Source organism: Gracilinanus agilis, chromosome 6, assembly GCF_016433145.1.
Source record: "Gracilinanus agilis isolate LMUSP501 chromosome 6, AgileGrace, whole genome shotgun sequence".
Lineage (NCBI taxonomy): Eukaryota > Metazoa > Chordata > Mammalia > Didelphimorphia > Didelphidae > Gracilinanus > Gracilinanus agilis.
The window spans coordinates 241,415,563-241,440,177 of record NC_058135.1 but is presented as its reverse complement, the minus strand read 5'-3'; the positions used below and the strand labels follow the sequence as shown (position 1 = coordinate 241,440,177).

The 24,615-nt window shown below is 41.5% G+C and overlaps 1 protein-coding gene across 1 annotated transcript in view; it reads right to left on the bottom strand.

Moving 5' to 3' along the window:
• PARVA (parvin alpha) overlaps positions 1-24,615 on the bottom strand; it is a 177,151-nt gene that overhangs the window by 6,698 nt on the left and 145,838 nt on the right. The window contains exons 8-12 of the mRNA XM_044681053.1: positions 24,086-24,105; positions 21,713-21,774; positions 18,602-18,670; positions 9,143-9,244; positions 7,395-7,467 (exon numbers count right to left, since the gene is read on the bottom strand). Of these exons, the coding sequence (XP_044536988.1) occupies positions 7,395-7,467; positions 9,143-9,244; positions 18,602-18,670; positions 21,713-21,774; positions 24,086-24,105 (326 nt within the window). The remainder of the gene's footprint in view (positions 1-7,394; positions 7,468-9,142; positions 9,245-18,601; positions 18,671-21,712; positions 21,775-24,085; positions 24,106-24,615) is intronic.

The window sequence follows — 24,615 nt, the reverse complement described above, 5'->3', positions numbered from 1 at the left end:
CAGGGAAACCATTTTATGGAATATAGTTATAGATGTATGTATATTTATATGTTCGCACACACAGTTATCTTTTCTACGTCACGACTTTCCCCATTGTGGTTTCAATATATGGGGGTCAGGGGGGTGGAGATTCAGCATAAGAAATTAAATGGGAATTTGAGAGGAATTTTGCAGAAGCCACAGATGACACAGAAAATATTTAGAAAGTCAGAAATGCATACTTAATCCCAAATTTACAATAAAATTCTGTAAATACCTCATAAAAGAAAAAGAAAAAAATTTTCTCTGGTGGGAAGGGAGGATCAAAACACTTTACATAGATTTTCTAGATCCCTGGGGAGCTGCCCCCCTAATCCCTGCAATGTGGAAGGGATAAGTACATAAATATATATGTGTATATATACACATACACACATTCATCCATAATATGCATCCATGTGTGTATGCATATATATTTTATATCTACACATACACATATATATATATATATATATATAAGTTTGTGGATCCCAGGTTAAGAACCTCATTGTGGGAGGTGGGGGTGGTGGCTAGGTAGTATAGAGAGAGTCAGGAAGACAGGTTAAAATCTGGCCTCACACATTTCCTAGCTCTATGACCCTGGGCAAATCACTTAACCCTGATCACCTATTTTAGAATTGATGCTAAGCCAGAAGGTAAGGGTTAAAAAAATAAACAAGAACTTCAGTGGGGACTCTCTAAAATGAGGGAACATTTTCTGACATGTTGATGGGGTATTTTTCTTCCTCTTCCTTTGGTCCGAACCTATATGTTTCTTGTAATGGGGGGATTGCAGGTAAGGAAACTCGTCCAGCTATCTGTAAAATGAGGAGGTTGGATTAGACTGCCCACTGAGGTCCCTTCTACTTCTAGATCCTTGACCCTTTAATTCTAGGGGCAAGGCAGATCAACAAGAATTCTGAAATTTAAGGTGTTAGAGAGCTGCCTGGGGACTGAGAAGTTAAATAATTGGCCCAGGAGCAGTCAGAATGGGTTAGGGTGGGACTTGAATCCAGGTCTTCCTGACCCTGGGGCTGGCTCTGTTTCCTGACAGCATCACATCCCCTTTGGCCAGTTGTCTTAGATCAATTTGTCATGTGAACAGATCTATGAAGATAACAACAGCTACCATTTATGGGTGCTTTAAGGTTTGCAAAACCCCTTTACATATAGTCTCATTTGATCCTTACAACAAGCCAGTGAGGTAGGTGGCACCATTAGCCCTATCGTTATTTGTGTGTCTGACTCTTCCTAACCCCCATTTGGAGTTTTCTTGGGAAAAACACTGGAGTGGTTTGCCATTTTTTTTTTTTTTTTTGCTCCAACTCATTTTATAGATGAGAAAACTGAGATAAACTAGATTAAGTGGCTTGTCCAGGGTCATCCAGCTAATAAGTGTCTGAGGCCAGATGTGAACTCAGGAAGGGGGCACAGGAGGTACTTATTTCATGTGTGTTGACCAACCAAGGAGGAGTATAATTTTTCCCATTCTATATACTTCGAGTGCTTCATTTGTCGCAAAAGGAAGTTCAAAGCCATGTTGATGGTGGAGAGCCTGAGTGGGACATATTGAAAAAGAGCTAAATAAGGAGTCAAAATAGATCGGCGTTCATATTCTGGCAGTAAAGGACAAGAGCCCAGCCAAAGGAAAACACTTCAAAGAAAAACTGAAAAATGAATTATTGACCTAAAAAACAACTTGGTCTGTCCTGAGACATGCTTCTGTAGTGACCAAACTGCCTCCTAAAGAAGCTCACATAGCTACACTGGTGCTATTTCTAAGCATTATGGTATTCTCTCTACCATTCAACTCTCAGATAGAAGATATGGGGGAACTGGGAGGATACTTGGCAAAAAGAAAATAAAAAAAAAGTTATTATAATAAGATCCTTCTCAATGCTCCTTCACTGGCTGGAAATTGTAGGTGTGGGCATTATGCCCAATGTAACAACACATAAAACAGATGTATTTTTCCATTCATGTTAGTCAGGAAGTTTCATATTAAGCATTCAATAATTGCACACACACGAAAATAGTCATCTGAATTTGAACGTCCCTATAGGCAGATTTTCGACTAGAAAAGTTGGCTATCCCTAGAGCAATGAATACTTGAAAACTAAGGAACCATATGGACTTCTAATCCCTAACTACAGGAAGGGTCATAACTCTCCAAGATGGCAGCCAGAACATCAGCCAGTTCTTCCCATTCCACTTCCTCCCGGTCCCATCACCCTGGAGGCTCATAATTCTTGCAAACGAGATGCCATGAACTCATCCTTGACAGCACAGAATCCTAGACCCTCTGAGTTGGAAGAGGCTTCAGAAGTCATATCCTATGACTTAACCAAAGCGTGAATTCTTTCTAAAGCATCCATGACACGTGGCCTTCCATCCTCTGTATATTAATGAAGGAATACCTCCAATGATGGGCCCTTGCTATTTCACAAGGCAGTTCGTTCTGTTTTGGGGTAGCTTTAATCTTTGGGAATCTACTGCCAAGGAACTTCTGTCTAGGCTTTTAGAACATGCAGAATAAATCCAGTCCTTTATCCAAAGACAGTCCTACAGATTGTATGTATGTATGAGTGTGTGTGTGTACCTATGATCTCAGTGGTATAAAGAATTCCCTCTATTAATGCAGATGGGGAACTTCTCTGCAATTATAATCTTAGCGTTACCCAGAGCCCTAAGGGATTACATGACATGCCACGTGTCATGTCCACTCAGCCTCTGGACTCAAATGCAGGTCATCTGGACTCTGAGGCTGGTCTTTTACTCACTACACCATATTGCCATCAGCCATTCTGGTAGCTGAAGAAAATTATTAATACCCCCATCTTCCCTCTGGTGAACTATTCCTCAAGTTCTTTTAAATGGTCCTCATATGGTATAGCCTGTGGTCTCCTTGTGATCCTGGTCACTACTCTGAACAGACACCAGCTTATCACTCACTGTCCTTAAAACGTGGCACTTGGATCTGAACAAAATACCACCAGTGTAGTCTTGAAGGAGTAGAACACAGCAGGATGTCCTTCATTCAGAATGCTGGACTTTGATTAATGCAAGGTCAAGCTCACAATCACTTGGGAGTATGAGAAATGGTTCCAAGGCCTGGGATTGCTGTTCACACTGCATAAAGGTGGTGTCACTTCTTTCTTTGTGATAATGGCCTGCCTGTTGGAGTCCAAGACTTGGGATACAGTCATGGTCCTGGATCTAATGTTCTAGGGTGAAGGCCATCTATGGAAGATAGCTAAAGCGTACTAGAAAGAACATTAATTCTGGGTCCAGGAGGCCTGGGATTGTCCAGGCTCTGACACTTACTAGCTGTGTGATCTTGGGCAAGTCACTCATTTAATCTTCATTTGCCTCAGTTTTCTCCTCTATAAAATGGGGACAGTAATCATTACACTCTCTACTTCTCAGAGCTGTTGTAAGGAAAAAACTTTGCAATTCCCAACCTGTTAAGGGAATGTGGCTTGTTATTAGCATTTAGATTTTTAAAGGTCATGATGCACTGAAGTCAAAATCTCTAGTCACTGAGTCCTAAGTAGCTTTGGGCAAAGTTCAGTCTTGCCTGCCAAAACTGGACATAGAAATGCATATATCCTCTCTCCCCACCTCTTCACTCCTCAGATCTGCTCAGTTTTCCCCCCATGTTTTCCAGGGAAATGAGGTATTGGGTATTCATCTGCCTTTCTTCACAAAGCCACCAGAAGGAATGTCTAGTGCATGCCTAATATTACTGAAGACTGGGTGAAACAAGAAGGGAAGGATCATTGAGGTGTGTGTGTGTGTGTGTGTGTGTGAATGAGGGGATGGGGGGGCAATATTGAGAGATTGAGAAAGGTAGGTTGAGAGAGAGAGATTGAGATAGAGAAAGACTGAGAGCTAAATTAAGAGAGAGAGACTGAGAGAGAGAGACTGAGAGAAAGAGAGATTGAGAGAGAACTACATTAAGGGAGAGAGATAGAAAAAGGAGAGAGAGACAGAGAAGAGTGAGAGAATGAGAATGTTTAGGGAAAGTCAATCTCATCAACCATCTTTAAGAAGTGTGTAATTAGAATTTTGTACCTCTGGACTTCATTTCCCAGCATTCCTCTTTCATCCCCATGTTGCATCCTTACATTTTGTAGATAAAAGTTTCTGTAACTCCGCCTCTCGCTCGCATCTCACTCTATCAAGGTCTGGGAAACTGCTCTTTACTCAGGCTATACTTTTCCTCCCCTTCAAGTGATTATTAATAAATCTTATAAAATATAATACTTGGAGTTATTGTATATTAATTTTAATCTTACAGAAGGTTTTCATTTGGACTATTTTGGTATTGTTAAAGAGTGATTTTCTAATTTAAATGAATGAATTATATCTCCTCTTCCCCTGCAGTCTCATCTCATCTAAAAAAAAAATATTTTCCAAGAGCAAACAGCCAAGAAATCAATCACCTCTTAGCAGACAGATACTCTGGTGAGCGTTTTATCCAGTAACTCCATATCACCTGGAGACTGCCTTACTTCAAAATATGCATGTTGGTGTGGAGAAGAAGATGGGTGAGTAGCAGGTAATAAAGAGCTGAAAATATGTGGTTTCTCCCTTTCCTTTCATCTCTTCTACTTTAAAAATAAGCAAGATGCAAGCCAAAGGAACCCATTTGTGCAATAGTTGGGCTTCTAATTTGACAAAAACAAAACCTTAGAAACCATTTGCAAGTTAGCAGGGAGACCATACCATTACTATGAGGGCCTGTTCGCACTGATTTCTCCCCACAGGGCCACCTCTCTTCTCACATTTTATTCCAGTCAGTTTCTGTTCTTTGGCTCAGCTGGGTTCACAGATTTGGACCCCAGGTACAGTGAGGATATAGACTCTGCCTCAGTCCAGGCCAGCAGCCCTTCCAGTACATTTGGCCTCAAGCTTATTAAGGTGCATCCTCCAATTCAATTCCATAAACATTTACTAAATTACTACTAAGTCAAGGCAGAACAGAAATGAAAGGAGAGAAATAAGAAGACAGACTGGTAAGAGCTAGGAATGGTGAGAAGTAGGATAAACTGATGGGGCAGCTTGAGTGTGATAGTTATTTGTACCATCATGATCTCAAGAGAAATGGAGGAAGGCTCCTAGTAAAAAGGGTGGACTCACTAAACATTGGATGGGATGGGCAAGTGTGCATGGGCTGAGATGAGCATCACCCAGTATTCACACACCTCAACAAGACACAGATTCACTGGAGAATTGGAGCACTGAAGAACTTCTCCACCATAAAACCAGGAGGCAAGTGTTATTAGTATTGTTATCACCATTTTACAAACGAGGAACCTCAGCTTCATGAAGGCTAAGTGACTTGATCATAGTCACACATGAGGAAATATCAAATCAAGGATTTAAATCCACCACCATGTGGCAGGACTTCTATCCATGGCTCTGGCTGCTGCCATATTTTGGGTAGGGAAAGTTCAATGTCCTTTTCTTCATCTATCCCTCCCTCCCTCCTTCCTTTTTCCTTTCCTTGGCCTCTACTCTTTGTTCAAAAAAGCATAAAGGAAGAAAGTTTGTAGGAATTTGAGGTAGGTCTAATGGACTCCGCTTTTGGATCTGAGGTAGAGGTATGGGTAGAAGAAGCTTTTCATCAAATCCTTCTCCTACCCATTGCTATAAACTCAATTCAAATGAAGTTCAATTCTCTTTCTTCTTCCTCATGTTCCCTGAAGTTGGAGGGGAGATAGGGTTTGTAATTTCATCAGCACAGGGACTCCAGATGAAGGAAACTCTCTTTACCAATGCAGGTTGGCACCTTCTCTGAAATATAGAGGCTTAGTGGGTATTTAAGTAATTTACCCAGGGTGTGTCAGAGACAAAACTTTTAATCAGGTCATTGGTTTAATCCATTCTGCCCTGACGCCTCTCATATAAGCTAGAGAGTACCAGAGCATTGTGAAAGGTAATTATCATTTTCTCGTTTAGTGTTCACAAGAATGGGGGCTTTCTTTAAGCTAATATCTAACTGTGTTTATATTCATCATCATATCATATGGCATAAACACAGATAAGTGAAATAAGCTAATCTGGGGAGGGAGAGAGCACCCACTAACAACTGGGTAATCAGGGAAGACTGAACAGAGGAGGTGGCCATTGAACTGAGCACTGAAGGCGATTTGAAGATTTGAAGAAGGAGAAGTAAGAAGGGCCTGGGAAACATCTTGCAAAGGCAAAAAATACTCAGTTCTAGATTGAGCAAATAGGCTTGTTTGGCTAGAAGAAAAGCATGAGGAGTGAAATAAGCCTAAAAAGGTATTTTGGAACCATAAAGTACAGGGCTTCAAATGCCAAACTGAGGAATTGACATTTTATGATTTTTGAGCTGGAGAATGTCGTACGATCAGACTTGTACATCCAGATGACTACATTGCATAGCTCTTAAGGGACAGACGGTGGGTATTAAGTAATGGTAATGCTGTGAGGCACTGGGGAATATTATGTAGAATATGGACATGGAAACAGATCCCCAACTACATTTATAAATGGTAGCAAATATATAGTCCTTACTTAAGAGTGTCCTAGCAACCAATGTACATTGATGCATTTGAGTTATACTGACATACAAATATGGCCCCAGTAATAATCACATTCTCTCACAAAAGTAAAGCAAGAGAGAGGGAATATATATATATATACATATGTATGTATATGTGTATATATATGTATATACACACACCCACACATACGTACACATATGTGGGAGAGTTTTCTCTTGTCTCAGGTTTGCATCTATAGCTCATACCCTGTTCATTAGGGGCTCCATCTTAGCCAGATTTAGGCAGGATTTAATTTAAAGCGATGTGGCCAGAATATGGAGCTAATAGCAGTGAGGAAAGGGCTCACATGTACCCTCATGCCTGTTGACTAGCATGACCAGACTTTAGATACCAGTCTGTAGCTATCTTTCTGAGGAAGAGGCATTGTGGGCATGTTCACACTTCCGACCCCTCCCATACACCCTACCACCCAGAGAAGCTTCTGCAATGACCCTTTGCCTCAGACCTGTGACTGCTCCATCAGCTGGAATCCCAGCCGATGCAGAGGTGGTGGGAGCTCAGCTCAGTTTCTTTCCCACAGCTGTATTTTTGTGCACACAAGGTTGACCTGATCTGTCCTCTAGCTCTCCTCCATGTCCCACCCCAGGAGCAAACCACTGGGTTCTGGCAGGCAAGAAGGGTGTAATCTTGGAGAAGAGAGCAACTCTCCAAAGCACCAAGGGTCAACTATTTGCCTTTTATTAAACACTTGGGATGGGAAAAATTCTTTATAGTTTCCCATTCCAAGAGTGCAAAGGAGGATTCCACTTTACAGTCCTTGGGCAGGGGAGAGGCAGGTACCTTCTGGTCTTGGCTTTGGTTTTTCCAGCCCTCCATCTTGCATCAGCTCAAAGGAAAATGACACGTTAAGAACCTAGAAAGAGAATCACAACAGCTACATCACTAGGGTTCCTTCTTATTTGCTATAATCCCTGAAGATTCAGGACTTGGGAAAACAGGGAGAGCTGGGGCTATTGCCATAGGTGCAATGTTTTGCCTGATTTGGAAGGAGGAACTCAGGTCATTTAATTATGGGGATATTCCAGCTCAAAGGCAGGTGGGTTGCAGAAACTCCGGCAGAGAATCAGCTGCACTGATCTCTGCTTCCTATGACCCGTCAGTCCAAAGATCAAACTTCTCCTCCTGATGTACTTGCTTTATGTGGCTAGCCTTCCATCTAGGTGGATTTCAGAGTATTTGCAGAGATCAGACAGGGAGACAAGTCTTTGATGGCTTCAAAAGAGAGAAAAGTATTTCTTCTACTTCCTGAATGTGCCTTGCCTAGTTACAAAGGCTGGGGAGGGGAGGGAGGTATCGGTTAAAAGACAATTAGAGCTCAGCTGAACTGCCAGAAGATGGGCCTTTGGATCTCTGCAGGGCAGAGATGACTGTTTTGGCAGTTTGTAGCAGCATAGGTTTAGAGTTAGAAGGGACTTTGGAACCATCTAGCCTAACCCTCTCATTTTACAGATGAGGAAACTGAGGTCCTGGGAATTCAAGTGTTTTTCTCAGGGTTCACAGAGATTGAATGTGGCATCGTTGGGATTTGAACACACATCCTCTGGCTTTCCAGCGAATGTTCTTTCCCTGCTCTTTCTAACAGGATATAAGTTCTTTGAGGGTAAAGGCTATTTACTTTTGTCTTTATATCCTCATTGTTTAGAACATGGTAGATACTGAATAAATACCATTCACTACAACCCAGTGATGATAATATCAGCTTAAGCACATCTTCCTCTGAAAATGGGTTGGAGTTCAATATTTAATAAGAATTTTTATCTAAGTTAATAGTAAAAATCATCTTAATAATTCAAAAGATCCATGATTTTTTCAGTGTGGGTGATCCCCTGCTATGGCATAGAATGCTACCTGCCTTCCTGGCCTTTGTGTGAACTTCTAGGGCTAAGAATCATGGAGTCATACAATGTGGAGCTGATTCTCTTAGGCTGCTCCTCAGATGACAGATCATCTGTCATCCAACAGTCATCACCAGGCCAGTGTTCAAAGGCCTTCGAAGTTGGAGAAGTCTCTGGACTTGAAGTCCAAGACAAGATGGGTCAGGGTATTTCTGTGGAGTAAGCAACAGCATCCAGTTTATAATTCCCTTAAATGGGGCTTCTCCCAGCTCTCACTCGCTCCCCATGGGGCCCAATCTGCTCTGTTGTCCATGCTGGGAGCCTGGTTATTCTACAAGGTATTCATCCCCTTTTCCCTTCTCTGGAAATCAGAGGGTCAATAGAAGGGAAGCAGCATCAATGGAGATCTTAACCAGAGTCCTCTATATTTCTATTAATCCAGACAAGGAAGCCATGGGATTGGAGGGACAACTCTGGGCTCTTATAAAGATGGAGGGCCAAAGTACCTTTTGCTTTTTTAAACTCTTACCTTCTGCCTTAGAAGCAATACTAAGTATTGGTTCCAAGGCCAAAAAGCCACAAGGGCTAGGCAATTGGAATTAAATAACTTGTTGGAGGTCAGTTTTGAATCCCAGGACTTCCCATCTCCAAGGCCTGGCTATCCATTGAGCCATCTAGCCATCCCCAAAGTACCTTTTGCTCAAAGCTTTCTGGAGTCAGGAAGAAACTGTGTAGAGGCACAAAGTAGCCTTCTAAGAGGCCCATGAGCAGCACCAAGTATACTCCATCTGCAAACTGAGGAGAAAAAAAAAAGCCAGTGAGTATTGTGACCTCCTTTGGACTTCCATTCACACAGTGACTCCCGGCTTGTCCCACAAACAAACAGAGCCTAATGATAATAATAATCACACTAATGATAAGACACATTTCTATTGTTAGAAGTAGAGCGTGTTGGGAAAGGAGGAACAGCTGTGGGCTTGTGGCAAGAGGGAGAATTATCCTCCAGGCTTATTTATGGCTATCAGGAAATAGCCTCAAGTTTAATGGTGGTCTTAAAGTGGATATAAAATGGCTGGTCATGGTGAAGTTTGAAGACCAGTTTGAACAGCCTGTAGAAGATGCCTGAGTTGAGAGCTGGGGTGCTGGTGCAGAGCCAAGCAATGCAATTTGGTGGTTTATTAGAAGGAATAAATATGGGGTGGTGAGTCCATTTACTATCAGAATTCAGTCTGGGTATAGGGTAGAGCAGGCAACGAGGGAGAGATGAGAAAGAGAAAGTAGGAAGAGGAAGAAGAAGAGAGCCTGGAAGTCTGGGTCCTCATAACCCAAACTCTTCTTTATTTTTTCTTTAAATCCTTCCCTTCTGTCAGTCTTCATACTAAATATAGGTTCTAAGGCAGAGAAGTGGTAAAGGCAAGGAAACAGGAAGAGCGGGGGTTAAGTGACTTGCCCAGGATCTCACAGCCAGTAAGTGCCTGAGGCCAGATTTGAACCTAGATTTTCCTGATGCCAAGTCTGGCTCTCTATCCAGTGAGCCACCTAGTCTTATAATAGTGCATATGCACCAGTCCAGAGAAATGGTAAATGAAAGATCGTTAACCAGAAATGGTCTCCTACTACTTATAAGAGTTAGTTTTAGGGTTTCTTTCTAGGCAGTTTTGGGAGAGACCATTTGGGGGGAAACATGGTGAGATGTTGCATTTTTTTCCTAATAGAAATGATGCAACAACAGTTTATTTGTAAAAACAAAAACAAAACAAACAAAAAAACCCAGCCAAAAAGTTGCCCCAATAAAATAACCAAAATTATTTAAAATAAAAATGAAATTTAAATTTTTTTACATTTTTAAGTTTCAGAAAAAAATACCAGTAATATAGATATGTGTATTCATATATGTGAATGTGCCTAACTAGGATCAATATATTCCTAACACATAAGATGCTTTATGCTCATAAAGTGCTTTCAGAAATGCCATGTCCCCTTATTCTCACAAATCCCTGAGAAATACAGAGATGATGAACATCATTTAGAGAAAAGGAAATGGTGACCTGGACCAACGTCATAGCTAGAAAATGGACTAGGTGGAACTTGAACATGGCCCTTTTGACTCTAGCTAGCACCTTCCTCTCTAACAATTATAATAATAAGTAACATTTATATAGTATTATGGGTCAAATACCAGGCTAAGTACTTTATACTTATTGTACTGTTTGATCCTCCTGACAACTCTGGGGGGAAGGTCATACTACTATCCCCATTTGACAAATCTGGAAACTGAGTAACTTGTCCAAGTCACATAGCTTGGAAGTATCTGAGGCCATATTTGAACTGAGGTCTTTCTGACTCCAGGCCCAGCATCCTACCTACTGAGTTACCTAGCTGCCTCCTATGCATACAGAATTTAGTGATTTTCTCAAGGTCACATAGGTAGGAAGTGTCTGAGAATAAATTTGAACTCAGGTCTTCCTGATTCCAGACCAATTGCTCTATCCACTGTACCACAATCATAATAATGAATAAATAACATTTATATAGCTTTTATTATGCTCCAGACTCTATGCTAAGTAAGCACTTTACAATGATCATTCTTTCATTTGATTCTCACAACCACCCTGGGAGGTAATAATAAAAAAAAACATTTATATAGCACTTACTGTATGCCAAGCACTTTACAATTATTATCTCACTTGGTCCTCACAACAACTCAGCAAAGTAGGTATTATTATATCTTTATTTTACAGACGAGACAACTGAGGCACACATAAGTGACTTGCCTGGGGTCACCAAGCTAGTAAATGTCTGAAGCAAAATTTGAACTCAGGTCTTTTTGACTACAGGTACAGCATTGAATCTTTTGTGTCATCATCGTCATCATCGTCATCATCATCACCACCATCATCATCATCATCATCATCATAACTAAAATTTGTATAGTACTCAAAGGTATGCAAAGGGCTTCATAAATATCATGTCATTTGATCTTCACAATAATCCTGGGAGGTAGTGCTATCATTATCTCTATTTTACATACGAGGAAACCAAAGCCGAGAGGTAAAATGATTTGCTCAGTGTCTAAGGATTTGAAGTTGGGTCTTCTGGACTTGAGGCTCCACAGCACAACTAAAGGGGATTTGGTTTCTCCCTGTTTCCATAGTTGATATGGTTACAGAAAATAAAGAGTAGATAATGATAAGCCAATGTATTCATAAAGTTGATATTCAGGGGTCCTTTTATGAAATGTGAATAACTTTTTCTGATATTAGTTGGGTTGAAAACGGGCCATCGACTTGTGGACTTTTAATAGGTAAAAAGGGGAGAGAGTTTGAGAGTTTGGTGAATATAGAACAGGGGCTGCCAATAGAGGAAACCCCTAGTGGGGATAGGGTCCTTGTTCTCCCTTTTGTACACTTCCATCCCCAGAGCAGTCATATGCCTTTGAAGGAGACCCAGAATCCCAATGGGAGCAGACACAAACTTTAAATTGACATGGATACAGAGAGGAGGTTGTCTCTTAGTAGAGAAAGACATTTCCAGGAGGAGCAAGACCCTCTGGAAGCAAAGAAGAGAGCCAGCTTAGAACTCAAGAGAGAGCTAGTCCTGGCATCCAAGGGTCACAGTGTAAAGAAGAATGGAGCAGGGGAGTTCAGCTGAACAACCCAGCCTGAGAAGATGCTTTGCCCCCAGGCGTACACCTCATCAAGGAGGATGTGGCTATTGCAAGCTTCAGAGCAAGGATTAGATGCGACAAAACTTGTGGGGATGTTGTAGTCAGAATTTTCTTCCTAAATATCTTTTGTCTGATGATACATGTATAACCCAGACTGAATTGCCTGCCAGCATCAGGAGGGGAAGGGAAAGGAGGGAAGGAGATAAGTATGTTCATATAATTTTGGAAAACTTGTGTGAAAATTTGCAATTATGAGTAATTGGCAATAAATAAATTAATTAAAAAATTCTTCCTAGGGTAGAAGACGATAGAGAACAACCTCCAAGTTCTCTGACAACTCTTAAGATGTCCGGCTTCTCTAGCTTCATTTCTAACAGAGCAAAGAGAAGGCAGCTTTTGATAATATCTAGAAATCTGATGGGAATAGATTATTAAGCAGGCTCTTAAGCCCCACAAAACTTTTCTTATTAGAAGTTGTTTCTGGTTGCCTCTTGGGTCGAGACTGACCATCTGTAGGAGGGATAGAGCATGGCTCAGGAAATCTGGGTATTTTTCACCCCAAAGGCTAAAGTGAGAACAGATTGCCTCCCATTTAGAGTTTTTTTTTTTTTTTAACTCTTACCTTTTATGTAAGAATCAATATTGTGGATGGTTACAAGATAAAAGAGGGGCAGGGCTAAGCAGTGGGGGTTAAGTGACTTGCCCAGGGTCACATTGATAGCTAGGAAATGTCTGAGGTCACATTTGAACTCAGGACCTCCCATCTTTAGCCCTGCCCATTTAGAATTTGGGAGGAGTGAACCATGTAAAAAGAAGATGGGAAAAAACTAGGCTTGAATTCTGGATTTAGAGCTGAAAAGGACCTTAGAATTCAGTCTTATCCCTTTATTGGACTACAAGTCCCCTGAAGGTAGATATTATATCATTTGTCTTTGTGTCTTCCCGAGCATCCAACATAGGGCTTTATAACATAGAACCAGGTGTTACAGTAAACAATGTTTATTACATATTTATGTAGCACCTGACTGAACCCTTGAGCTCTGCCCAAGATCAAAGCAGTTAATACTTTCCTGGCTTGACTCAATGTCCTAGGCAAGTCATTTAACTTCTCTGGGCCTCAGTTTCCACATTTATAGACTAGATGGCCCCTAAAGCTTCTTCCAGTTCTATGTCTATGAACTTATGATTTTATTTTTCAAAAGATGACAGAAGCAATAAAGGAAATTCCTGTTTTGCCCAATATGAAGGGACTTCCAGTTGTTAAAGCAGAAATTACAGGAGCCTTAGCAGGAAGTGACAATCCCGTTTTAGAATACATGAAAGGGAAAGAGGGGAAAACAAGGAACAGTCTACTTAGGAAAGTAGACTTCAAAGGATTGAGAAAAAGGATCCCATGGCCTAAAATTTGAATAGAGAAGTATCCTAGGAGGAATGGGGATAAAAAGTGAAATTTTTCCAAAGAGAAGAAAAACTAAGAAAACTGAAAGATAAGAAATTCATCGACCAGCTTAGATTCTGAAAAAGTGGCATGAAAGATGGGATAAAGTACATTTAACTAAGAATGAACAGAAAAGTACAGGATGAGCCTAATAGTATTAGAAACCATAGCATCACAAAGAGCTGAAAAATTCTATAAATAGCAAAAAGATTTTTAGTGAAAAATTAGAGGAAGAGAGAAATCAAAGGGGTAGAGGCTGCTGCTTCTGATGTATGAGATTATAATAATCAGTAACAAAGAGAAGGCAGAATTACTTAACTCAGTTCTCTTCTGTTTTTGTTTTTATTTTTTGTTTTTTGATTTTTTTCCCCTGCCAATGAGGCTGGCAAAAGAAAAAAAAAGACTAAACAAAAGAACTAGAGAAAAATGGCTAATAAGGAATTAATTGAGTAGGGAGATAATAAGAAAATGACTAGAAGGTCTTGATGAGTCCAAGTTTCCAGGCCTAGATGAACCAAAAGTTTCGGTGAATGTAATGATTGAAAAATCCCAGTGATCTTTGAAACACTGGTGAATTAGGAGGTGCCATCAGATTAGAGAAGGGTAAATATGTCTTGATTTTCCAGAAAAGGAAGACAGTAGATTTTTCAGACTAGAGGGACTCCATGACCTTAATTTTGTTTCCTGGCAAGATTTTAGACTAACATTTTATTAAGGGAGAGTTTGTCAGCATCAAGAAATTAACCTAATATTGAGATGTTAAGAGAAGGGGTCAATTCAATCAATCATCCAACCAGCTGGGGTTAGGAGCATTAAGAACAGGTCATGCCAGAGTAAATTTAATTGCTTTTTTTTGGACAAGGTTACTAACTAGATACAAAGACTGTTATAGCTATAGTTTCCTTAGATTTTAGCCAATTTTTTGGCAGTCTTTCATGTTATGCTTGTGGAAAACATGGAGAATTGGGGACCATCTACTCCAACTTATATCTGAACAAACCTCTTCTATTTTAGGTTTCCACTTGAAGATCCCTAATGAAGGGAAAGGACCCTATTACCTCCAGAGGCAGCGGAGCCCATTCCTTTCTCCATTTTTGGTAGCTGGGAGGGGATGGGGAAATGAGAGCTTTAGGGGAGCTCACAATCTAGGGAGACAATACATATGTTGTTGGTGGTATTATTCAGTCATGTCCAACTCTTCATGGCCTCATGGACCATAGCATGTCAGGCCCTTCTGTCTTCCACTCTCTCCCAAAGTCTGTCCACGCTCACATTCATTGCATCCATGACACTATTTATCCATCTCACCCTCTACCATCCCTTTCTCCTTTTGCCTTTAATCTTTCCCAGCATCATAGTCTTCTCCAATTAAGTCCTGTTTTCTCATTATGTGGTCGGAGTATTTAAGCTTCAACATCAGTCTTTGACTTTCCACTGAAAAGTCTGAATTAATTTTTTTAAGTATCGACTAATTTGATCTTCTACACAGATGAAAAAGTTAACTACATGACATGGCAGAAATATAGAAAAACTATATAGAATATAAAATATAGAAATAAAAATGAATATAGCAACAAATGTAAAACAAATATGAATAAATATAGAAAAAAATTTTAATGATTCTTTTAAGTTAGTGCTATAGGGCAGATTGCTTCCAGGCAGGATGGGCAGGCATCCTTGGTTTTCTTTTTTCTTTTTCTTTTAAACCCTTAACTTCTGTGTATTGGCTCATAGGTGGAAGAATGGTAAGGGTGGGCAATGGGGGTCAAGTGACTTGCCCAGGGTCACACAGCTGGGAAGTGTCTGAGGCCAGATTTGAACCTAGGACCTCCTGTCTCTAGGCCTGGCTCTCAATCCACTGAGCTACCCAGCTGCCCCCATCCTTGGTTTTATTTGGAGCTAGAAGGAACTTTAAGAGGCCCTCACAATACCTCCTCTATTTTATAAATGGGGAAATAGGGATGGAGGGAGAGTGTGGGGAAGACAAGACATGAAGTTGAAGAATTCCACATCTACTTGACTCTGGTTCCTACTTAGTAGACCATGCTGAATAGGATTTCAATGGATGGAAGAAAGGGGAAGGGAAGAGCTTTCTAGGTAGGAAAGTAGAACCATGCCTAAGATAGGAGGGTTTGTTCTAGATTTGGGTTGGTGGGAGGGACGGTTTCCAGCAGCAGCAGCAGCAGGCAAAGCTACTGCCAAGGGGATTACATAGCTACGCAAATCAGCTACCTTTGATCCATATCCAAGGAATAATCCCTCTAGCGTGGGCCGGGCACATGGAAGACCCTTAGTCTAGGTACTTGTTAATTGGCAAGTTGGATGGCTTTGAGACTAATCCTGTTGGAAGGGGGTAGAAGGGACATTTTCTGCCTTCCAGAGAGGGCGAGCTCAGCCTTGTCTAGGCGGGAAGAATATGACCAACCACCAGCTCACGATTCTTATGTTTACCATTAATGCTTTTCTGGAAAGAATTATTCAATTGTGACCTCACCAAAGCAAAAAGACCTACAAGCTGTCAGGGAGATACAAATCGTCTGCTCCAGAGAAGCCTGCGAACAATGCCTCTCCTGCATTTCTGAATGTAACCATAATAACACAGTGCACTTATGTCATGGCTGACCGTTCACTGAGTCCTAGAATCCTAGATTTACAAGGGCTGAGGTCATCTTGTCCAACCCTGACCTGAAACCCGAAACCCCCCCTACAGCTGGCTTGATCGCCCAGTATGTATTAAGTGCCTACTACATGCCAGGCACTGGGGGATTCAGGGCTTTAGCTCAGGCCTTCGTCACCTCCCATCTAGGTTATTGGCACATGGTCTCCCTGCCTTAAGTGTCTCACCCACTCCCCAAGTCCATCCTGCTGCCAGATTAATCAGACTCAACCAATTTACTCAACTACCTCTAATGGCTGTAGATTACAAACTTCTTGAGACAATTGCCTCTAGGAGAAAATACAAGCTCCCCTTTTTAGTTTTAACCCCTACACAAATTGGCTCCAGTCCAGCTTTCCAGTCTTAGTGGACATTGCTTTTTTTTAAACCTTTACCTTCTGTTTTGGGGTAGATATGAGGTATCAGTTCCCAGGCAAAAGACCAGTAAGGACTAGGCAATTGGGGGTAAGTGACTTGCCCAAGGTCACAACAGCTAGGAAATGGGACATTACTCTTGTATTCTGTAATGCAGCCAAACTGGTAACTCGTTTTGAGCTGGTGGTCCCCATGCCTGACTTGTACTCCTTCTCCTTCCCCTCTCACAGAGTCCCTTTTCTTTAAGATGCAGCTTGGGCATGAAGTCTTTCCTGATCCGCCTTAGTGTGAATATCCTTCCTCCAAAATTATCTTCTACTTAATAACTTTGTATTTATTTGCAATTATTCACTTTATATTTTTTAGACTTAACTATGTACTTATTTAACCAATTAAAATGTAAACTTCTTAGGAACAGGGATTGTTTCATTTTCTGTACTCAAGTCTCCAGGACCTAACACATAGTAGGTGCCTAAAAATGCTTGTGGATTGGTTGACAGAAAGGTGGAACTGAAATAACCCTTAGTCTCAAGAAGTTTGTAATCTACTGAGTGAAACAATACGTGCATATATATATATATATATATACTTTTATAGATATATTATTTATATATACTTATAAAAATATGTTCAAAGTACATTCTTTGCTTGAAGAGTCTCAGTGATGGGGAACTCACTTCCTTAAGAGAAGCAGTTCTAGTTACAAGGAGGTTTGTAAACCAAGATCTTAAAACTTCTAGTCTAGCTGCTAAACAAGACTTAGACATATGTTATCTCCTCGGATCCTCATAGCCACCTCTTAAGGAGTAGGCAGGGCATATATTATTCCCGTCTTACAGATTAAGAAATTGAAGCAAGTCCAGAGAGGTTTACGTAGCTTGCCTGAAGTCACACAGCATCAGAACCCCTGAGGTCTTTGGATTTCATTTCCCCAAAGTACTCTTCTCCCTGCATCTACACTGCTTTTTGCTCAGGTCCCTAGCTCTTACAGCAGCTGCCTTCTGAGCCTGGCTTCCTTCTCCCTCTCTCTCCCCTGGTTGCATTGGTAGTGAAGAGAGGGATTAAGAGCCAAATACAACATCCTAGAACATCCAGACACACTCTTGCCAAAGGACATCATCACCATCTTCTTCCAAAGCAGCTATTCCCACCCCCACACATCTCCCTCCCTGAAATTCTTTTTAAAAAAATACATAAAGAACCGTCATTAATTACAGAAACTCAAAAGCTGGCAAAGCTTTTAGGAAATGCCCATAGGCACACTCTCAGATCCTGAGCATATTTTCCATACTGTAGCCTGGGCACAGATACTACAGCTAAGTTGAAGTGTGTGTGTGTGTGTGTGTGTGTGTGTGTGTGTGTGTGTGTGTGTGTGCGCGCACACACCATCCATGCATGCATTCCACATTCACACTGACCTCCCACACAGCTGACTTTCTGGCACAGAACAAATACGTCAAGCTTTTAAGTCAACTCAAGGAGACCTCCCCAGGTGATGGTATAGGCTCCCGGTGGCCTGAAGGTTTGGGATTTAACAAGAGCAGCTAAGAGCTTCAAATAAATGAATAGAACAGTGGCTTCGGTCTTCATTGGTCCAGCCTGTGTGTACTTCATCAGTCCTGTGGTTTCGCTGGCTTTGGCCTGCCTGCTTGCCATTCTCTCCCTGACCCCCTCATTGCTCACTCAACCTTGTTATACCTCAAGCTCCTATGATGTCATTGGCTTAGTGTGGTCCCACCTACAGCTGCTATGTCTTCTCTGGTCTGCTTCTGCCTCCTGTGACTATTATGTCACCACTGACCCAGTCTGGTCTCATCACTGGCAAAGCTTGCCCCGTCTTCACTGCACCTAGCTCTGAGATGTCATTGGTTTGCCCCCCACAGCGACAGCTTCCATGTAGTCTCTGACCCAGGCTGGTGCTGCTACTGGTCCAGCCTGATCCCACACGGCACCATCTCCAACATCATCATCATTTTCCCCTTTACTTGCTTGGCTTGGCTCCAGGTGATGACCTACCTGGGTTTCCAGTTCTGTGACTTCCAGGTTCAGCTTATTCAGGTGCTTGTTCACAAAGGTGATGAGTGTCTGAAAAACAAGAAGTCAGGCACATTCAATGCTTCTCATGGGTACTGGGGACAGGGAAAAAACAACTCACTGGACTTGAAAGGAGACCGGGTTTAAATCTCAGTTCATCTCTTTGTCAGCTGGACTGTAATGAAGGAAGCACTGGTACAGCTGAAGAAACAGTATCGCTATGAAGTTAGGAGATTTTAAGAAGAAGGATGTAACATTTAGCAAATATCTCCTAGTTTTGCAAGAAAATAAACTTTTGTCGACTTAACAAAAAAGCTGGCCAACTTTGACCCTCATAACAACCCTCCTAATGACGACTCTTTGAGATTGGTACTATTATCTTCTTTTTACAGATGAGGAAAACGGAGGCTCAGAGAGTTTAGGTGACTTGCCCAGGTTAGCTGAGTAACTTTGGGCTGGACATCTAAATCCCTCTAGATTTTGTGGGGTTCCTCATTGAAAAATGGATATAATACAGTCCTACCTATCCAAAAAGATTTTTTTGAAAGCCTTTTCTTACCATGTTTCTGGTGTAAGGAAGTAAGACTCTGAGGTTAAGATTTGAAGTTAGCGATTTGGGAGATGGTCCATTTGTCTGAGTCTAGGATATTTGTCAGATGCTAACTTGCATGCTCAAAGTGCATGGCCAGGTAAAAGGAATGATTGAGGTGTATACTCCGGTGGTTGACTACTCAGTACTGCATGGGTGAGTGACCCACACAGTGCTGAGGGCCAGGAATCACAGACTTTGAGAGTTAGAAGGTACCTCAACAATCAATCTGGTCCAACCAATACATGAAAGAAATCTTTATTATAAGAAATGCCTCTGTTTTAAGACCTCCAAGGAGGGAAAATCATTACCTCTCTAGGCAGCCTAGGCTACTTTTGGACAGCTCTGTTAGGAAGTATATATGTGTATGTGTGTGAATGTGACATCAAACCTTAATTTACCTCTTTTTAGCTTCCATTTAGTGCTATTGTTTGAAAACACTCATTTAAAGGTCTTAGTTACTGTTTTTTGGTTCTGTAAAGATTAAAATTAATATACAATAACTAAGTATTATATTTTATAAAATTTATTAATAATAACTGAAGTAAAAATAACTAGCTAGCTAACCCAGCCCAGTCATGAAAGAAGAAAGAAGAAAGAGAGGTGGAGTTTCAACAAGCTAAATTCAAAATGTGACCACACAATGGGGTAGAGAGATTAAAAGGAATTCTGAGAAATACTGAAGGACTTCTGAGGGATAAAGTCCAAGGTACAAGGGTCAACTGGAACAAATCTAGTCTCTCTACGTGATTTTGGCCTTTCAAATTTTGCCCCTGAGTCTTCTCCATCCTAAACATTTCTGGTTCCCTTCAACTGATCCTCATATGTCATGGACTCAAAAGGCCCTTCACCATGTTGATTTGCTCTCCTCTATATACTTTGATCCTTCCTGCTTATCAATATCCTTATTAAACTGCTCTGTCCAAAGTGGAACCTAATACTCTTGAGGAGATCTGGTGAGGGCAGAGAACAGTGGGATTTCTTTACTCTTTCCCTATTTATGAAAGCTATGAGGCTCTTCATGCATGCCAAGGTTTCGATAACTATTTTTGGTTGCCATATTACACTGCTGATGATTCTCAGAACTTCTGTGTAAGGCATGCCTGTCTCCCCCTCTCTTATACTTGTGAAACTGATTTTTTGTACCAAACATAAGACTTTATTTTATCCCTCATCTCCTTAGATTCAGCCCCATGCTCCAGGTTTTCAAGACATGATTCGGTCATCCATTGTGATTCTAGCTTTGTACCTTTTGCATATCATCCTGTGATTTTGTAGAAAAGATATGACAATAGCATACCTTTGTCATGTCCTATAGTCTAATAGTAGTAGCTCACCTTTCTAAAGTACTTGAAGGTTTCCAAATCACTTTCCATGTGTCTCATATCATTTGGCCCCCATAATAATAGTAGCAATCTCAAAGAGTCATTATCTCCATTTTACAGATAAGGAAAATTGAGTCTCAGAGAAATTTAGGTGATTTGTCAGAACCAAACAACCAGGATGTTTCTGAGGCAGGATTTGAAAGCATGCTTTGTTGATTCTGACTCCGATCCTTTATCTACTGCTTCACTGCTACCTTTGTAATAGAGTTTCTTAAACTTTTTGTGCCACTGATCCCTTTGGTAGGCTGGTAAAATCAATGGCCCTTCTTCTCAGAATGCTTTTAAATGCACAAAATAAAGTACCTAGGATTATAATAGCAAGCAATTATATGGAAATAGTTATCCAAATATTTGAAAATTTAAATAATAAAACTAATAAAACCAAGTTCAGGGATCCCAAGTTAAGAACTCATGCTCTCAAATAATAATTTCTTGACATCAGCCCTATAAGGTGAGTAATAAATAATCAAAGTATGATCCTCCAAATAACAGACAAAGAAACAGCTCCAATCTTAAAGAGTCATTTGCCTAAGGCCACAGACAGTATCAGAACCAGCTTTTGAACAAGGCATTAACTTCATGCTTAGCCTCTCAGGCCACAGCATCATCCAGCATCCACAACTCTCTCCTTCCTTGTGCTCTTGCTTGGCACAGAACTTGGCATGGGAGTCAGGAGGTGCTGCAGTTTGGAGAGAGAGTGCAGAATGCTGCTCAAGCTAGGGACGCAGAGGCATTTTGGCTTTCTTTCCTCCACACCCAAGAAGGTATACTGAGAGTTACCCTGGTGGCCTCAGATTGGGGAAGAAGAGGGCTGGGAGCAGTTTCAAAGAACCATTGTTCTTGCAAAGAACCAAAGTCAACTTAACCGTGGGTTACAAGTTTGTCACTGAACTAGCTTTGCAACCAACTTCAAGGGGGAATTAGCATCCGCATTCTCAGTCTGAGTGTTAGGGGGCCCTCAGAGCAGCAGCATTCTAATTACTGTCAAGGTGAGTTTTCCATAACGGTGGGATTTAGCAGCCTCAATAAATGCATTTTTCCCCATCTCCCCATAATCTTAAATCCTCTGGCTTTTTTTTTTTTTAGTTATTTTGTATTTCAACCCAAACATCTTCCCACCTTTTTCACCACGTTGAGCTTGTCTGGAGCATGATCAAACAAGGTGTCGAAGGCATCACGTTCTGGAAGACAGAGAAATACTCAGACCATCAGCCACATTGAAGTTCCATTGCATGGAAGAACCACCATTTCTAGAGATCTCACTCATCACTTCACAAAGCATTCCCCTTACAACCACTCTATGAGTTAGCATAGTGTAATTATTGCCATTCCCATTTTACAGATGAGGAAAACAAGCTTTTGATATCGCTTGCCCACTGTCAACATAACAAAGAAAATAAAGGCATCATAAAGCATGAAGACAGAATAGAGAGCATGTGCAAATGGTGGTGCCTAGCAATTATATGTGGAAGATTTCCCTTGGACACTCCTAGCCCCTTTGGTGGGTTTGCCTGAATATCGGGAAAAAGGGGGTGTAGGCAAATCCTCCAAGGTAATAAGGAAGCCAGATACTAAGATAGCTGCTGGTATATCGTATATTGCCTTGGTTTCTACTTGATGACGAGAAAGTATATGGTAGGGTGGCAGCTAGGTGACTCTGGGGATTGAGAGCCAGGCTTAGAAACAGGAAGATCTGGGTTCAAATCTGGCCTCAGATACTTCCTAGATATATGACCCTGAGCAAGCCACTTAACCCTCATTGCCTAGGACCTTACTACTCTTCTGCCTTGGAACCAATACACAATCTTGATTCTAAGATAGAAGGTAAGTTTTTTTTTGTTTTTTTTTTTTGGTAAGTATATGTTGAGAATGAGTAGAATAACCCTTGGAGAGAGGAGCACTGAGGGTGGAGATGTGATGCAGCCATGAGACTCCAGTTATTTCATCCTGATTCTCCTCTCCTGGCATGCTCATTGTGGTGAGCAGTGGAGTTTATGGGTAACTGTGTCCTCCATGCCATGCTTCTTGCTCCACAGCCCACACACAATGTGTGCTCCAGAACTGGGACTAATTGATGCTGCTGCGGTCAGATCCGGTCTAATGCTGCCTCTCTGACTAGACCAGATGAGCTTATTTATAATTTCTCAATCTTAAGAGAATTAGGAAGGAGAACTTGTTAAATATTTGGCCCCATGGCATCTATGATCACATGAGTATCGACTACAGATCTTCAACCCTCTTCAGTAAACATATTAAAGTCCCTGCTATGGGCAAGGTACTAGGTATACAAAGGCAAAAAGCAAAGAACAGTGTTTGCCCTCCAGAAGCTTACATTCTATTTGGAGGATACGACATACACACAGATAACTACGTATGTGATCATTGAGTAGAGAGAGAAGAAAATAACAAGTAGGGAGATTCAGGAGAGTCACATCATAGGAAATTGTGTCTGGACTGAGCTTAGAAGAAAGCCAGGGATTCAAAAAGAGGAAAGAGGAGGCAAGAAGAGACTGCATTCCAATTGCATTGAGGTCCTTCTAAGCTCAGTTCAGGCACCACTTTCTATGGCATGACTTTCTTGATCCTAATTGTTGTTTCTCATGCTCTTCTTAATAATCATGTATGTATTTCTCTGCATACACGTTGAGCCTCCCACTAGAATGTAAGGCCCTGGAGAGTAGGGAATGATAAGTTAATCTGAATGGACTGACAATGCCAGGCAAAGAACATGAAGGGGAAGAATGTGAAATGAGCTTGGAGATAGATCACATAGAGCTTTAAATAACAAGCTGAGAAGTTTGTGTTTTAAACTAAAGACAATAGGAAGTCATTGAAAATTCTTGAGTAGTGTTAGGTCTTCAAGGTCAGAAGTTCAGCCTCTTCCCACTCCATGGCAGGGTTTCTTCAGGGTGCTGGGACCCCAACATTTCCTTTTGCCCCAGGGAATGAAATAGGGGATATCCACATACTCTTACAAGTCCTGTTCCAATGACATAGTCACAAGCTAGCAAGCTAAACAGCTCTAACAGTGTTGGAAAGCAAACTTCATAGAGGAGGCAGGGGAGCATGGTGGGTGGGCAAGCAGACCATGATCAAAGCAAGTTGAGGCACTGGAATGGGGTGAAGGCAGCCCAAGCCTGTAAAGTGACTTGTCTGCCTTGAATCAGGGACCTCCAACAATGCCTTATATTGCCTCTTTCTCCTTTAAAGTGCAGAGGGAAATGCCCCCTGGGAAGTGAAGAGAGCAGAACTTCAGAAAAGTAGCCTGCAGCCTTCCAGTGACTTCTAGGAGGGCTGCGGGGAGCACCAGATGTCAGACAGAGAAAGCATCCCTTTAGGGACCTCCTTGGGAGCTTCCATCCCTTGTGGTGTACACATGTGCCCGGGCAGCCGCAGCGTGGCCTGTCCCTCTCTGCAGCATGCAAACTGCCCAACTGCCATAGCGCATTCTTGGCAGCCACAAGCCAGAGATGTCAGTTCTCCAAAACTTACCATGCCTTCCCGATAGAGCCCTGTGGTAAAAAGAAGAGAGAGAATGACATGCTTCTTGTTCCCGTTGGATGTGCTTTCTTTGGTCATCAAGAGAACCTTCTAGGGCATCTTCAGTTGACTAGCCTAACCCCACCCTTCCAGTCCTGACCACCATGGATTAGAAGACTTTCTTTTGTTGGAAGAACTCAAAAAGTCTCTTGTCACTGAGCTTTAGGAGGGAGGCTGCAGTTATGGGAGTTCTGTATCTGCTCTCTCCTTTCCCCCACTGAAGAGCAGACCAGCACTGGCATTGGCATAACAGAGTCCTGAGCAGCAGGGCTGAAAGGCCCCTTTTAGAGGGGCACAGACTTGGGTTCGAATCCTACCTCAGACACTTAATTAGCTCTATGACTACTGACCACAAGCAAATAACTTAATCTCTCTGGGCCTCAGCTATAAAAGCACAAGGCTGTCCTGAGGCTCAAATGAGAGAATAATTGAATGAAAGCATTTGGCCAACCTGAAAGTGCTATATGCATGTCAGCTACTCA